At 43.0% G+C, this 16,627-nt stretch overlaps 1 protein-coding gene across 2 annotated transcripts in view; it reads right to left on the minus strand.

Annotated features, from left to right (window-relative positions):
* SH3RF3 (SH3 domain containing ring finger 3) overlaps window positions 1-16,627 on the minus strand; it is a 257,517-nt gene that overhangs the window by 4,047 nt on the left and 236,843 nt on the right. For both annotated transcript variants that reach the window (XM_065059761.1, XM_065059769.1), the window contains exon 9: window positions 9,072-9,409. In XM_065059761.1, the coding sequence (XP_064915833.1) occupies window positions 9,072-9,409 (338 nt within the window). The remainder of the gene's footprint in view (window positions 1-9,071; window positions 9,410-16,627) is intronic.

A 16,627-nucleotide genomic window follows, 5' to 3' on the forward strand; every position in this document is an offset into this window, starting at 1 on the left:
GTATCGTCAGATACTGGGTCTACTCAAGGTGGTCCCTGCTCCTGGTTGCTTGTTGAGCCAGGGACTCAGCTCCTTTCTCCTGGTGCTTCATCTGCTTCTGCAGTAACATGTTACATTCAGCACTCTACCTGCTGAAAATGAGGTTTGTAATGGTCTCACCAACTGTGATATCTGCAGAGGTCAGCTAAAGCCATTCACATTTTTCTTCTTATTACACACCTTCGGAACACACTTTAGGTCCCTCAAATGTGGGAAAGGGAAGCTAAGCCACAGGGGTTTCAAATGGCTTGGGAAGCACTCTCCACACAAAGAGGGAGCCCTTGTCCTTAACCATTCACAAGGCTCTCCAGGAACTTAGTTTTCGAGTGTCACTTCACTTTAATGAAGTAATGACAGATCTGATCCTGATAGAGCTATTCTGTGCTCAGGCTTATCAGCAGGCATACTCCTGAGAGCACAGACAGGGCCCTTTTACATTGGTGCACTTCTGTCCAGAGCAGGGAATATGTTTCTGCTGCACTGTTGTTTTTCTTCAGCACATGTACTTTCGCAGTCATCTGGCATTTGGTTGACAATCAATAACTGTCTTGCTAATTGCAAAGTAATGAATATATTAAGATAGTTAAAAGATGCCAATTGATTACCTAAAGGCCCTTCTCCTGAGGATTAATATTTCCACAACCACTACATGGCCACTGATGCCTCAGTCATGTTTTTTAAAGGGTAAGTATTTACTTAAAATAATATCCTGTCCTCAAGGACTAAGTTCAATGTTCCCTGAGGCTCTGGAGCACTCCCTGGGGCCATTTCCAGTGAGATGGTACCGAAGCAATGGACCCTCCAGTGACAGTCACTAATTTTCTTTGCAGATGTTGCTCAGCTACCTAGTGACTGCAGTTCTGGAACTAGGGACTTCACCTGGACATGACAGTGAAAATTCTAGCTTTGGCTCCATGTTTGGAAATCTATACAGCCAAACTCCCCGTTACTTGGAAAAGCATTTAACTCCATTTGGAGTGAGATTCTGCTCTAAAACGTGACTACAGCCTTTTTGTCTTGCCACAGCAACACTGTCATTTGGAAAAAATATGTGCTGGTCTTCTTTGTCCATTGGTCAGTAAATCTAGTTGTCTCTTCCTCTGTGGAAAAACAAATAACAGAGGTTGAAATGTGTGCTGCTGGCTGGTTGCAGGAATATGGTCTATCACACTATAATCTGTGCAACTGCTACACTTATATTATGAAGCTTTGCCAATTACAGCCATTATGCAAATGAATGCACACATTATTTCAAACACTTTGCTGCAGTGTTGATTAATTAAATTATCAGAGTGGAACAATTGTAGCTAAGATGATGCCAAGTTTCAGATCTTGTAACGCTATGCACAATCAGAAAGCACTGGAGCTCTACACCAGCATCTCAGGAGGCTTTGAGAAAGATGAGGATCAGACCTCAACAGCAGCCAGGTGGTGCAGAGCTACTCACGGGCCCTTTTGGTAGATCAGGAGACAGAAACAAAGAAAAAAGTGGTGTCTGGGCAGGGTTGCCCCAAAGACCCATCTGGGACTGCCAACACCTCATCCTTTTAAAGTCAGACTACATCCTAAGAGTGAGGAGCTGCTAGTCCCTAAATGGTTCACATGAAGAGAGAGGTGACCACACTCAACAGGAATGTGCCCATCATCATAAAAGGGGTTCAACACAGCATCTCCTTAGAGATTTAGAAAAATAAATCTCAGTCGCTGCATAACTAAATGAAGTACTTTTTTCCCATTTAAGGAAAACCCCAATGCAATGGCTTAAATTTAATTAACTATGGTACCTCATAGGATAGCACCAAAGTGTTTTTGATACAATAATGAAATCTAAGATAAGAAAGACCTTGCAAATTGGTTAAGAAATCTTTCGTGAGAGACAGAAAAAGATGGTCTGCTTTTTCCCTTGAGAGGCTTTTGAAGCAGGGCCTGGGAGAGGCAGCCCGCTTCCAAAACCTCTCCGGGGAAAGCAGAGCATCTTTTTCCATCAGCCGTGCCACCCCTCCAGACCTCCAGGTGGCATCTCAGCCTAGTTTATCCTCTGGAAATGAATTGCAAATACTTATATTAGTCATATTTTTTGGCAGAAAAGATCTCTTCTTTTCCCTCATCCCTCACTCCCAAAAAGGCAGTGCCGTATAGTTCTATTTATATCCCCCCTTTTCATTTCCCCTTTTGTCCATCCCCTCTTTGAGAAGCTACTACGAAACTGCAGATTTTCTTACACCAAACTGCTTCCTGGCATTTTAAATGGATCTCAGAGTGATTTCAATTTTGTCCGTGTCATATAACACCTCTAAATTACCAGCTTCTAAAAATGCTAATCAGCTGGGCAACAATTGTGATGACAAGTGTGGCAACCACCCCTGCCTATTTTTAACAATGTTTGGTATTTTTTGTTGTAAATCCTACTTCTGCATAGTTGTAATTCTGCCAAATGTTAACCATTTTGGCCCAAACTCTCCACAGCGGTTGACTGTGTCAGGCTGAGGGTTCCACATTCAGCCCAAATGGTCTCATCACCTCCAGGAATAATGTGAGGGTTTTTGCAGAAGCAGCAGGATCCAGGTGAGGAGCTTCCACAAACTGTTTTTGGGAGCAAAGACCTGTTCTGTGGCCCCACTGGTCTGTCAAGGATGGTGTTCCTTCAGAAAATGACCCCTTCTCAGCCAGGTGAAAAGCATTCAAACCAGCCCAAAATGGCACATGCTTAGTAGAACCTTATATGAGCACTGAAGGTAAAATTTCTGCTGATTCATGCTCCAAGGTGTCCTAGCTCTGCAGGACCTCAGAGGTTGCATTTTAATTCCTTTCCTAGCAATGGGCTCCTCTCATGTTTTTCTCTCAGGGCACAAACTTGATGTTGGACCTCCCCAGTGCTGGCTGCTGTGGCATCCTTCGGTTGGGCACTTCATCCCTGGAGGGGACCGTCCAGGATGGGCTGTGGCCTGGGGAAGATCCTCGGCCCCCAAGAGAAAATACATGAGGAGAGGCTGTGGGTAGTCTCAGCAAGGACAGGGGACGGCGTTTGCCTGGGCCAGGGAGTTGGAGAGCGGCGTAAGATGAGGGAGAGGCTGGAGGGGGAGGGAGGCTGATGGGAGAAAAACTGGGAGCTGAGGGAGAAATGGGACCCTGATGAAAACTGGAAGCCCTGAGAGAAGGTGTGGGTATGGTAGCTGAGGGGAGCAGCTGTGCTGAGCTGAGTCTGCAAGAATGAAGAGCCTTGGTTGGAGGGAGCCTGGGGCTGGGCCATGACATCCCACAGGGCAGGAGACTGCACAGGTAGAGGCTGGCACTAGGGCTAAGGGTGGGACATGGACCCTGGCAGCAATTCACTCACTGAGAGCTGAGAATGGGCCCACCATCCCTGTCCCTCTGCTGTCAGCAAAGACCTGAGAATCCCACTGTCTTCACAATACTTGTCCTTGAAGTCAAAAGAAACTCCTCTCCCACCCAAGTCTTCCTTTGTTACCACTGCTGAACATCTGCAAGGTGCAGCTGAGACTCCTAACCCCAAACAGATGTTATATGATGGAAGTTCTGTTTTTTTTTTTTTCTCCTTTAAAAAAAAGCACCCTGACTGAAAATGTCATGTATGTAGATACATAAAGAAATCCACTACCTTAATAGAACAGGAATGTTTCACACCCATGAATATGAGATGAAGAAACAGGCAACTAAAACTGCCCATGATTTCACTTTTTCTTGTGTGCAATACAATCTTTCATTACATGATTGCACTATATTTTTCCCATAGGATGCCTGCCTCAGTGCACAAGTTGTCCCACTCTGGATGTGAGTCAAGGCTCTGACGTGGAGGAGATACGTGGCTGCCAAAGCCACCTCATCTTTCACAGAAGCTGGAGGATGTCTAGTGGGTGACCACAGTGAAACTCACTGAGTAGCGCAGGTGTGGGGAAAGTGGCTTCTCTGACTCCTCCAGCTGCAAAGCCTCGTGCCACACTTTCCACAGAGTGAGACTCATCTCACGCAACCCACCTGCGTAAGAGTCAGTTGTCTGGTCTACGTTACTCATGCAAAGCTCTCTGTCAGTGTGCACAGTTTTGATCAGAAATGATCAGTAATTAAGGGCTGGGCTCAGTCCTGGACACAGGAAAGAAAAATCCAATGAAATACTGAATATCTGCTTAATGAGCAAATACATGCACCCAGGACACTGGTGGAGCTACAGAAACTTGAGAAAACAGATGTTACAGGTGTAACCTCCAATACGGTCCTATTTAGAGTGCTTGAGTTTGGATACTTAATGCAGGTTTCGGTTTGTCAAAGTATCACGCGCTCAGCACAGGTTTCAGAAGTCCAGTCCTGTGACTCTAGCAGGTCCCTTGTGTGTTAGCAATAAGCAGTTAGTTCTTTTTGGGGATAGATAATTGGTGACAATGAAGCATTAGCCCAGTTAACCACTGCTCTTGCTTACCAGTGGAGCTTTAGTTCTCCATCCTTTTTCTGGCAGACTGCAGAGACTTGCACAGCACCTCTGCACACTACAAGCCAGGACCTGCTTCATCATGTTCCAGTGTCTGAACCAGCAGCCTTAGAAGGACAAATCTCTGTCAGATCTTTTACCCTCCTGCTGGAAATATTGTGGGAGTCAATTTCTGAAATGGTTAATTTTGCCTTCTTGGTCCTAAGGCAGGTATTCCTAGTCAGAGGAGCACTTAACCATGTGCGTACATGTCACTGTTCAGTCAGAACTTACTCCTGGGTTCATTTTTCTGGTATCACGTTCCAGGAAAGAAAAAAACCCCTTCCTCCGCTTTCCCTCCTGGCAAAGAAGAGATACGTGCACAGCAAAATTGAAGTCAATGGGCATTACGCACATGCTTGAATGCTTCCTTGAATTGGGAGCTCAGTTTCTAATGTGGCAGTGATTTGTAGAAAGGATACATGGAAACACAAAGGGGTCTATTTTAAAGGTCAAACTCGCTGCTCCCTTCTTATTCTGCAGCACGGTTGTGGTTACAGCTTGCTTGAGGGCTCCATGAAAACCACAGAAACATGGCACAGATACACTAGTCGTGACAGTACGTCTGGATACGACCGCTTTATCAGAATATAACATGGCAGAATTAGTGCCGGTTACTATAAAAGACTCAACAACGCGTGACATGTTTTACTCAGGTTTGCATCTGGGAACAGTGCCAGGCAGTGGGGGGAATGTGACTCACACACACACACACACATGCACGCTCAGCTCTCCTGTTTTGCTTCATGTACAGTCATATTTTCTGGAAGCGGGTGGCAAGGGAAGTATTTTGCTTTGGCACAGCTAGGCAGACAGCACACCCCTCTCCCACGTGAACCAACAGCATTGGTGGGATGTGGGCAAGTCTCTGGCCCAGGGCCTGCCTCACGACAGCACATCCCTGAGCTGGTCCTGTTTCTTGCACCAGCAGAAACTGGACAGAGCAGGAGGTGTAAAAGAGTGTGTGGGGCACATGCAGCCTGGTGGGATATTCACTTGACGGTCAATCACTGCAACACGAAGTGACAAGGACACCACCTGGGAAATTTCTCCGCTCTGCTGCTCAGACTGCTGGATGCTTTATGGCAGAGAGCAGCTGAAGAGAGGTGGTTTTATAAACGGATAGTGGGAAACTACACCCAGAAGGCAGAGATGGGTACTAACTATCCCAGAAAGCTGGTTAAATGTCAAGGCTAAATGACAGGATTGCTAGGAAAAATTTCCTTTCCAATCCAGCCATCCACAACTACATTTTGGAAATATCAAGCAGCATAAGAGAAAATAACTGTTTTCCTCACTCTCCACACGTACAAAAAATGAATGAGAGCATAAGCATTAGCAGCATCTCTGAGAGGGCGAACCTCACTTCACCTTCCCATCTGACTGGCTGCAACTCCCATGAAGGGCTGCGCTGCCAGGCAGCGGAACAGGCAATTCTCCCCTTAAATCCTGAGCGTCAAGCTGCCAGCAACCAGAGCCTTTTAATGCACCCCTGATGTGGCTAGTGGCACGACTGCTGGGGTTTGATCAGTAGCCTGGATGTGGCTAGTGCTGGAGCTGCAAGCCAACCTCTGTGGGAGAAGGAACGGTGCTCTGCTGCCTGCGTGAGCCTCATTTCCAATGCCGTAAATATTAAGGAATGTGCTACTTCTTCCAACCTTTCAGTGCTCTGTCTCTGTGCGCGCACAGATGGGCGTTGGGAGACAGAAAGCCAAGTACAGCTAAGTGCACTGAAATGCTTTGCAGCTTTTTAAAATTTCATCCAGCATCTGAATCTGTTTATCTAACCTTTTTTTTTCTTTTCTTTTTTTTCTTTCTCCCCCCCCCCCCGCCTTCTCCTCCCCTTTCTTTCTCAGAGAATTGCTCCTACTGTGGGGATGAAATGCACTAAAATGCAAGCAAGCAAAATATGGAGCTGAGTGATGCTGAATGCAAGTTTCTCCATTGCCAGATGTGAAAAGAACAAGTGGCTTGAAAAACATGATTTGTTCTTTAAAAAAATATAATTTGGGACTTCTGAGCAATTTGGTGATTTAATGAGCACAGATGGAGGTGGGATGAATTTCTAGGAGACAAGTGTTTAATGTATCTGCTCAGATTATTCCAGGACTAAACATTATCCTGCCTAGTGCACGAAGGTAATTAATATTTCCCATTATGGGCATGAAATAACCCATATGATCAGTTAAGGAATGCAGATACACCAGTGATATGAAAGTTAATTCATAAATCAATTAGAGAATTTTGCCTGCTGTGTATAATTAGGGTTACTTCAATTATAGCTTGTTTTCGGATTTAAGACTCAGGAATCAAAATGCTTAAAATCACAGTAAGTTCCTTACCACCATGTACTACAATTGGAAGTACTTACTCAGTTTTTGCAGTCTAAATCTGTTTACTCCTGATTCCAGCACAGCTGAGCAGACACAGCTAACTCATGTCCCTCTGGTTCTATTCTGCCACTTAAAATTGTCACTATTTGGCATATTAAATAATGTGTCTGGACTACTCTACAGTAAAGCTTCGAGAGCATCACCGCAACAGCCAGCTCTGGAGATGTCAGGGGATGTTCTTCCCGGCTTCTTTTCATGGCTACATTTAACTAAAGGTGAAGCATTCTACTGATTTAGTTACACTGGTGCTAAATCTGGTTTATATTGATTTAGCTTTTCTTATAGCATTAATCTAAACCGATGTAGACCAAATTAAGTGTGCCTAAATAGGGATTGGTTTTTCACTCCTTTTACTAAATTGCTTTTTCATGGATTTTAAGGACAAGAGACTACTGTGACAGTCTGCTCTCGCTGCCTTCATTACAATGCTGAAGGACTTGCCTGTATTTATTTCTGCTCCAAGTCTAATAGCTGTGCTTGAACAACAGCATCTCTTTCAGACAAAATGCTTGATCTAGAGTAAAAATATTCCCATGTCTATCCCATCTGCAGCCTCTTACAGACGGTTACCAAGCCTTTTCTAAGCCTGCTATTTAGCAGGTGTACCAGAGCTCCTTGTATCACTCACTACAATTATATTGTTTTAAATCTTTCATTGTCTCTATGACGTGTCTCTGAGGCCATTCCACTTTGCCTCAGATTTGGCTCTTCTGAAATACACTGTTACTCTGTGTTCTCCTTACCAATGTGCTGAATTAGCTCTGTACAAACAGGTCTGCCCTCCTCATGACCTGCCTCCCACTTCAGTCCTCAGTTCTGCAACAGCAAAGACTTCATGTTGCACAGTGCAAGTCCAAGACCCAAATAATCTTCTAGTGATTTCTGATATGCAGTTAGAGTTGATGCTGGTGAATCAGTTTTCAATCCACTTAGGATCTGCTGTGTCACTGTGTGAAGTTTACTCAGCAAGAGATTTTATGGTAACAAACCAGATACCTTAGAGTAGTTTAAATATGTTACAGTGTCATTGTTACCTTCCCAACCAAATTTCAACCCGCATTCAGTAAAACACAGTGTAAGGTATGAACTTTCCTGTAGTACCCCTTATTGTGCGTGCATCATCTGCTCCATGACCCCACCTGTATTCAGGGTCCAGAGGCTTCCCTTCAGCCTCTTTCATACACTCAGACAAAAATAGTTTCTTTCAAATTTCTGGACCTTTACTATTGTCCCAAAATTATTTTAAATACCAACTCCAGAGAGTTCCCTAGACTGTATTTTGAAAACCCTTTGATGCTTTTGTAAAAAGCATGTTCTCCTCAATCACTTTTTGAGTGGCAAGCATTTCAATAGCATCATATCAGTGCATTATCTGTTCCCTTCCCAGTCCTCAAACTGCAGTCTTGTAGAAAATATTTACCTGAAGCCAATATGATTCTGCACATGGAGACCTAGCTCTTTTCTGTACCTGTTTCCAGGCAGTTATCTCTCTCTCCATCTACTTTTGTATTTTGCTGTTCCTACTCTACTCTTTTCGGGTTTGCAATGTCAGTTGCTGTAAAGTACCAAGGTGTGGAGCAGGCTGCTGAAATGAACTCCAGAATCACTGGTACATTCTTCTATAGAAATGAGACACACTTTTGGCAATGGACCACTGAAGATGGCACTACCTGTAAATATCCTAAATTAGGAGAATTTGAAACTGTCTTTTGTATTGCAGAACAGGCCAACAAGGGCCTTGGTGAGCAAATACATCACTCCTGTTGCCCTGAAGCAGGAAGCACCAGATGACAACTCCGTAAGTTTATTAAAACATAGGAATCCCACTTAAAAAGTGGCCTTTGCCAACAGCATTTACACCCTCTGGGCTGAGAAAGTACTACTGTCCTCCATATTTAGAGCAGGGCTGTACAGTGTCATGGACAGATGCTGCTCATCGCTTTTTTTAATCAATGAACATTAAACCTGCACTGTGTGTCAAATGATTTTCAATGGGCAGATGCATGTAAGCCCTGTCTTCCTAAAAGACAGTTGATCCACCTACAGTCAATCCACAGAGCAGCAAAACTGCAACAACCTATGAGTAAGTTAAACTCGCAGCCCTCCTCCAAATGCTCCCTGAGGACGCAGGTGACCTGGGCAGACACACAGCTTACCTTTCCCGGGGCAAAGGCTTGGGCTCTGGCCGAATAGCTGCCATGGAAGAGAGGGGCTGCCTGGCAGGAGAAGGGATGGAAAAATTCAAATCCAAGGAGCCAGTTTTCCTGTGCAGAGGTTCCAGCCCCATGGCTCCCTGCATTTCACTCTCGATAGGGCACGAGCCGGCTCTGCCATGGCTGGAGAGGGAGGAAAGCTCGGGTCCCACAGCCCCTTGCAGGACTCCTTCGATGGCTGCCTGGGGGTCATGGGTCGGGGACACAGACGGTGGGGATCGCGACTTCTTTTTTGTTGATGCACCTGCCAGAAGTTTCAGCAGCCCGCTTTTCTTCTCTTTCTGCAAAGGAACCAAATGAAATATGGGTGGTGAGCAGACATACCAACTCCCTTTGTTTTTCTTTGTGTGGCAAAACTGCCATGACTAGAGGCAGAGCCAAGTAGAGCTTGAGCTTTTGGTAATAAAGATCCTACAAAAATCCCTCCCCATCCAACAGGGTTTCAACTCGTTCAGCAGAGTAAGGACTTAACATACTACAAAGATTATCTCAGTTTTCAAGTCCATCCAGGCAGTGATCATGTGCCTTTTAAAAGAAATAGTGCAGTTACAGTGGGACAGCAAAGGTACAAACTTCTCATGCAGAGAAAGCAGCAACTGAGTGCTGCCCTCTCTCTTCCAGGAGAATCCTGTCCCCCAATAGAGAAACTCCTCAAAAGTAACAAGTCAGGCCCTATGGCTAAAAACCTCTTCTGGGAAGCACAAGGGTCTGAGGAGAGATGTCAGATCCCAGGCTATATCAAGAGAAGCCCTCGTCATCCCTGCGTTGTTTACCACCTGATGCAGATTTACGGTAGGGAGAATGGGCACAGGACATGGGTACAATGGTTTAATATTCCTTTCCATAACATGCTGCCCATCATATCCTGCATCACACACCTGTACCTATTCACATCTCCCTCCCAGAAGTGGGTCGCTTCTCCTTGTGTGTTAAGGTAGAGGTATCACTTTGATGTTTGAAGACAGACCACAAAATCCACAATTGGCAATTGCAGTGGCAGGGCATGGGAGATTTCAAAGTTCTACAAGGGTTTCTGATACAGAGGAATGAAAACAAGAAAACAACATCCTTTCAATTAATGTGAAAAAAAAAGAAAACAGTTCAGCCTGCAATACTGAAGAAACACATCTGACCTTGTGGGTTTTATAGCAGTGTGAGAAATCCTGCTGCACGCTGACCTCAAGTATACACAAATATCGAATATTAGGTCCTTCAGCTATGAAGTTTTTTGGGTAGCAGGATTGTGTGCAGAAACCGGCCATCCTCCCGTGCACGCTGCACAGCACTAAGCTAGAGCTGCAAACAGCAATTTCCTTTTTTTTTCCAATGACACAAGAAGTTTTGCAAAAGGTCTGTTAGATTTCTTCCTCTTCTGTCAGAAGTGTAAGCCATTACCCGAGACTTTCTTCAGAGACTCAGGGCTGTGAAGTTTAGCTATGTTTGATAATTTGTTCTATAATACCATCCCACGGGATTAAAACTAACCCAGCAACTGCAAAATGTAAGGAACAGAGACTATCTCTCTGTCTTTAAGCAGGAATACTCTTTGGAAATACAAGCCAGTAATTTATTTATACTCTGTAGACAAAATGTCCCATGCAAGGTTTAAAATGATGCTCTTTTATGTGCTGACTGCTGAAGCAACTTCTCAAAGCAGCTTTAAAGAATAAAAGGGCTACAATAAAATAAATATAACCTTTTAGAAGATGCTTGGATTTACTACAGTAAATGTACTTGGAGTATCTGATATCTCTGCTCCAAAAATTCTTGTTTGCACTCTTTAGCTGTCACAGAGTGGTAAGAAAACAGAAATACCTTAGATGTTAAGACATGGAAGAGCTAAGATGAAGCATAGTTGTTATTACAAAGTCCATTAACTTTTGAGGAGTAGAGTCTGAACTACTCTTCAAGATCCCAGTATCCTGCATACCATGGGTTCCAACTATATCCTCTGTTTAAAAGGGCATTTGTCACTTACAGGATGAAAGGATCCATCCTGCCAAGATGTTCATTTGGGCAGAATCCATGGAAGCTAAGGGAGGCTGGCCATATGGCACCATCAGGTCAAAAATACTCAATAAATTCCCCTGGAAACAATAAAAAAGCAGACCCAATGCCCCTGATAAATGTCTTCTTTCCCTGATGGGAAAGGACGGTTGTGGGAAGTGTGGCCGGTGTGCATGGTGGAATTCACCTGAAGCATCAGAAAAATAATTCAGTGTTTTCCTCATTCACTAATTAAGAAATATCTCTGTTGTCACCATTATACCAAATTTTAAAGCTCTTCATAAAATCACAAAACTCTTCTTTCCCTGTGGTGCACTGAAACAATAGCTCTAATGATCCCAATATGCGTACTATGTCAATATGCATTTGAAGGTGCCTAAAGGTCAGTGACAGAACACAATGGCCATTGTGGGGCTCTGGAGAAACGGCTATTGTGCAGCAGTGAGCACTTTGAGCCTCTTTAATTGGCGGCTTTGCACATGCAAAGTAACTATGTGAACTAAAGCCCTGTATAATGAACAATTAATATTCCTATGTGGTAGCAGGTTTTCTAATTTTTGCTTCTAATTTAAATACCTTGGCAAATTTTCACTAGAAAAACCTTGTGTGACTTAGACCATTTAAGGCACAGAAGCAAAAATCTTTGGAAGGGAGGAGATGCACATATTCGCACTCATCTGCACATTAAAAACCAGATGAGTCTGACAGTCGTTCCATTTTGTTTACAGGGACGGCTTCCATTCTACATGGTTAGCCCTGGCATAAATTTCTACACTCTAGCTACTACCCCTCAGACCACAGAGAGCTACAATGAACTTGCTGATGTACGCTTTGTTCTACTCTAACAAAGGAAAAACAAAGAATTGATTTTTAACCCTTCTTAGTCTATTGAGCATTTCACTAAACTTTTGAGACTACGATCTGTGTTCTCTAGAGAGAAAAGATGACTTACTCCCATTGTTAAGCCTAGTCCTGCTAGTCAAAGCCCGAGGAGTTCCATCCTCCCCATCATGGCCTTGGGCAAGATGTTTAGAGGTGAACTGATCCTAAACCACTTTGGGTGCCTGGAGATCAGACATTACATCCAGCTCTTGCTCCCTTTGAATCTGGCAAACCTTCTCAGCCTTCTGGTATCACATTGCCAGATCCTCTGCCGACGCTGCTCAGAGCCCTTCCAGCAAAACAAGGACTGTCAGGAGCTGATAATTTACTGTGATGTCTCTCGTGAGAAACAGATTGGGTTTGAACCTCCTATGATCAGCAGTTCAACCTAAACCCCTTCATGCTCCCTCCCCCGATTTGTAAAATGGGAGTAAGTTAAAACTCCTCCTTGTGCCATGGGAATTCATTAATGACTCCAGTGTTACAAAGCTGTACATTTCTTTGAGAGCAACTGGTCCTTTTCCATGGCTTTAACATTAAAACAAAACAACAAAAGATTTGGAATGGGATGTTAGTATGCAGTCCCAGTAGTGATTTATTGCAAATGTCCAAGTATTATGAATTCATTTAATATTTAGTATAATAGCAGCCATCCTTCAGAAGAAATTAATTTAATATTTATATGGCTGTCCAAGACAGTCCTTTCTTCAGCAGTTTCACTGTAAATCAATGGAGCATTGCTGGGTATAAATGCTGTCGAGAAATCCATACCGACTGGTTACAGACTCTGTGGTTTTGAAAAGAGATAAGACGTTTATGGAGGACATATCTGATGACTTTCAGGAATGAAGTTTTTGAATTGAAAAAAAAAGATGGTTTACTTTTTCCATTCACAGATGGCTGTTTTATTGTTTTCTAGGAAATCTGTAATCTACTGAAACAGCTGTGTAATTATTGAGTTTTCTTTGTCTAGCAGCTACATTTCCAATTGAGTGCAAACGGAGTTTGACGTCCCTGCCTCCTGAACCTGCCAAGGTCAGACCTTCCCATCTGTGTTGATGGATGGATTCACAGTATGGACAGCACTTCTCCCACCTCCTGGTTACTGCCCACATGTTTAACTGAATTTAAATCATCAGGAAGTTCAGAGTCAATACTTCCAAACCATAAATTTCACAAGGATAAACACTTTGTTAAAAAAAACCAAACAACAAAAACAAAAACAAAAGTCTGAAATTAGCTCTTTTAAATAAACTCCAAGCTCTTTCTAGTTAAGAAAAAAAGGACTGTAAATACAGACAGTATAGGCAGGTCAGAATTTCTTGCTTCTCTAGCAAAGACTATGCTTGAGACTTCCCTACAGTGCAGCACAAAGGAATCTCAGTGGAAAACAGTCTCTGGCAGCCCAAGGATGGGATGGGCAGTATCCCTGTGACCCTGAAGCAGACACCTGGGGAAGCCAGCACTTGGGCAGGTGTGAGTTTCCCTCAGTATGTCACTGTGGGAACATTTGGAACGGTGAATACAGTCTGATCTTAAGAACTCACAAAGGACTTGATCAAAATTGAAGTCTCAGATATGTAAATGTTGAAATATTTTGCTTCACAGTAATTGGGGATGATTTTTCCCCTCATTAATAACCCCACTTGAAGATAATAACTAGCTCTTCTTTCAGCTTCAGAGATGAGATGAGCACAGAATGAAGCTACTTCATTGATGACTGAGTGATAACGGAGTCCCCTGTCTGCAAAGTAATAATCATGCTATAATCCAAATATCAATTATGGGTACTGGCTATAGTAATACAGTTTTGTTTTTTTTTTTTTTTTTTTTAACCATCCTCATCAACAGAAAATTCTGGTTTAGTTTTCTTCATCTGCAGCTCCTAATGCTTAATTTCCTACCTATCCAGGCTCATTAAACAAATGAGGAAACCTTACTGCAGCTGACAGAAAAACTGGCTCCAGCCATTGAAATGAGGTAATTTCTCATGCGACACCAGTTACATCAACAGATAAGAGATCCAGAGGGAGAAAAAAGGTTTCATTTAAAAATGAAGAAAAGAGCAACAAAACTGATTAAATGCTGCCCTGAGCCCTAGAGAACAAACGAGGAACTCATCCATCAGTCAGTACCCCCAAACCACCACTTTTATTGCTTGTTTAACTTGGTTAGTACTTGTTTCAGTAAACTGAGGTTAGTGTCTGCAGAATAGTGCCTTTTTATTCTAATGCCAACTTGGCTACTGGTGAGTGATGCTCGCATTGAAAGAGTAGGTGGCATTTTGGATTATGTCTTTCATGAAAAAAGCTATTTGGGTTTTTAAAATCTGTACAGTTATTTGACTTGATATTTTGATAATTATTTTAAAAGCACAAGAAACAAACCAGCATGATCTCAGAGGAAAGCTTCAGGTCTGGGGCATCTTTGGAAATGTATTTATCATTTGTAGTTTGCCGCTATTTCTCATGAGGCATAGATGACATAATGAACAAGACAACAGTAATTACTCACTATACATTTACTTCTGATTTTGGGGAAAGACTGGTTTTGTATCACATCTTGTGTGGAAATCCTTGCCAAAGATTTAGTTTTTAGTGGAGACAACTGATTCTGGCCAGAAGTTCATTATTATAATCTCAGTATACAAGTTACATGCCAAGGAACAAAAAGGATTTTAGGATCACAACATCATTAGCTTTAAAATCCTGGTGATAGTAACATGCACACATCCATGAACGAACATATTAGACATACAGTCACTAATTTGAAGATAACTAGTATTAAAGCTGGGAGAATATAAGTAAAATGTTTTGCAGTTAGACCTGACTGGGAATTTCAAATGTTTTGAATACAAAACTGAGAAGAGGAAATTAGTGTTCAAGTCCCAGTACAGCAAAGCACACAGGCACCTCATCATGTGCTTTTGTTGAACTGGGGCGGATGCAAGGCTCTCGAGATTGCTAAAAGAGATAAAGAGGGAATCTAAAGATATATTTGAATATTCAATTTAGATAGAACATTAGATCTTTCAAACACTGGAACAAAGTTAAAGGCTAGCTGGAAGGGCAAAAGAAGTGGAAGAGGAAGCAGAGAGTCTCAGATATCAGGGAGCTTCCTAGAGGCAGCTGAGGTCATAACAGGCAGAAGGTAAAAGGAACCCTAACACGATTAATGGTAAATGAGGGACACCCTGCCCTTACCAGTATCTGCTGCTGGCTGAGACACCTGTTCTACTTGTCAGGTTTTGTGAATTCCATTTTCTAGGCACTGAATTCTAACCCCACATTATATGAGAATGATGAATTCCAGTACAAAGCCAGAGGCTTAGAGATAATAAACCTCCATACTCAGAAAAAGTTACTGCCCACGATAGTGGCCTACAAAATCCCTGCCTGCACAGAGAACATAATTTGGGAACAGATAGGTTATTTCCCACAATATAAGAACTAGGGAGAACCTAGTGAGGTTATCAAGCAAATGGTCAAAACTAAAAAATAAGAAGCACTTTTTCACACAACACATAATTAAACGGAGACTTGCTGCGCACAGTATTGTGGAAGCCAAAAGTATGAACAGGTTCAAAGGGGATTAGACAAGTTAATGGAGAACAGATCTAGCGAGGGCTATTAAAATAGTGGTATGAATCCAACCTCTGCTTCGGGAAGTCCCAACAGGTAAATGAAACAGCACTTACAGCATACACAGGGAGACTCCACCTTGCTACAAAGAGATAATAAAAACATTGAGAATGATTGCTGTGACAAAAAATAAAAAGGCAGCTATCTGGGCAAGAGCATAGGAAACAGGAGAAAGCCAGGAATGAGCCCTCCCATGTGCCCTCCCAGCTTTGGGAAATCAGCTGTTCAGAGACTTCCTCAGCTGCAGGGGTCTGAGAGAGGGCAAAAGGCCGGATGCAGTGTCAGCCAAGTAAGAGACACAAAAGGTTGGGAACTGTAACCCCAGAGCACTTTCACAGCCCTGCAACTGCTATTTGGATTCCTCATCTCCATCTCTGCTGTGCAAAACATTGTGGATCAAGGGCTGCAGCACTCGCCCTGCAACAAGGAGCCACAAAAGTGCTGGTGATGGGGCTGACAAGGCCCTATTGCTTCCCGGAGCCCAGCTTGCTTCCTAACCTGGTGTTGCACTGCCTTGGTACATACCAAGGGCTTCCTCGGAGCTACCATGAGGGTCTCCTACATAATGTTACACCATATCTCGAAGAGCCACCCTAAACTGAAGCCCACCAAATGTTAAGCCTTTATTTTAATACAAATCAAATATGACTAGGTGATTTAGGCAACTGTGATAGATTAAATATACTTTGCCGACAATTAAATTGAAACACCTGGACAGAGAATAAGCAGTCTTCTGAGACTTTAAATTAATTTATTCAAACTAGAGGAGAACCTATCACAGCTTTACTGACAGCACAGGATTCTGAAATGAGAAGAGCTTATATAAATACATTTACTGTTAGACAAACTGCTTAGAATTAGTGTTTTTAAATGAGATGATTTAGACTGACTGCTTAACTTGCTGCACCTTGTTTCTCATAAGGAAGTGAAAAGGATTTATTGGTCCTGGGGAGCACTGGGACCAACACT

Source organism: Columba livia, chromosome 1 (genome assembly GCF_036013475.1).
Source record: "Columba livia isolate bColLiv1 breed racing homer chromosome 1, bColLiv1.pat.W.v2, whole genome shotgun sequence".
NCBI classification, from domain to species: Eukaryota; Metazoa; Chordata; class Aves; order Columbiformes; family Columbidae; genus Columba; species Columba livia.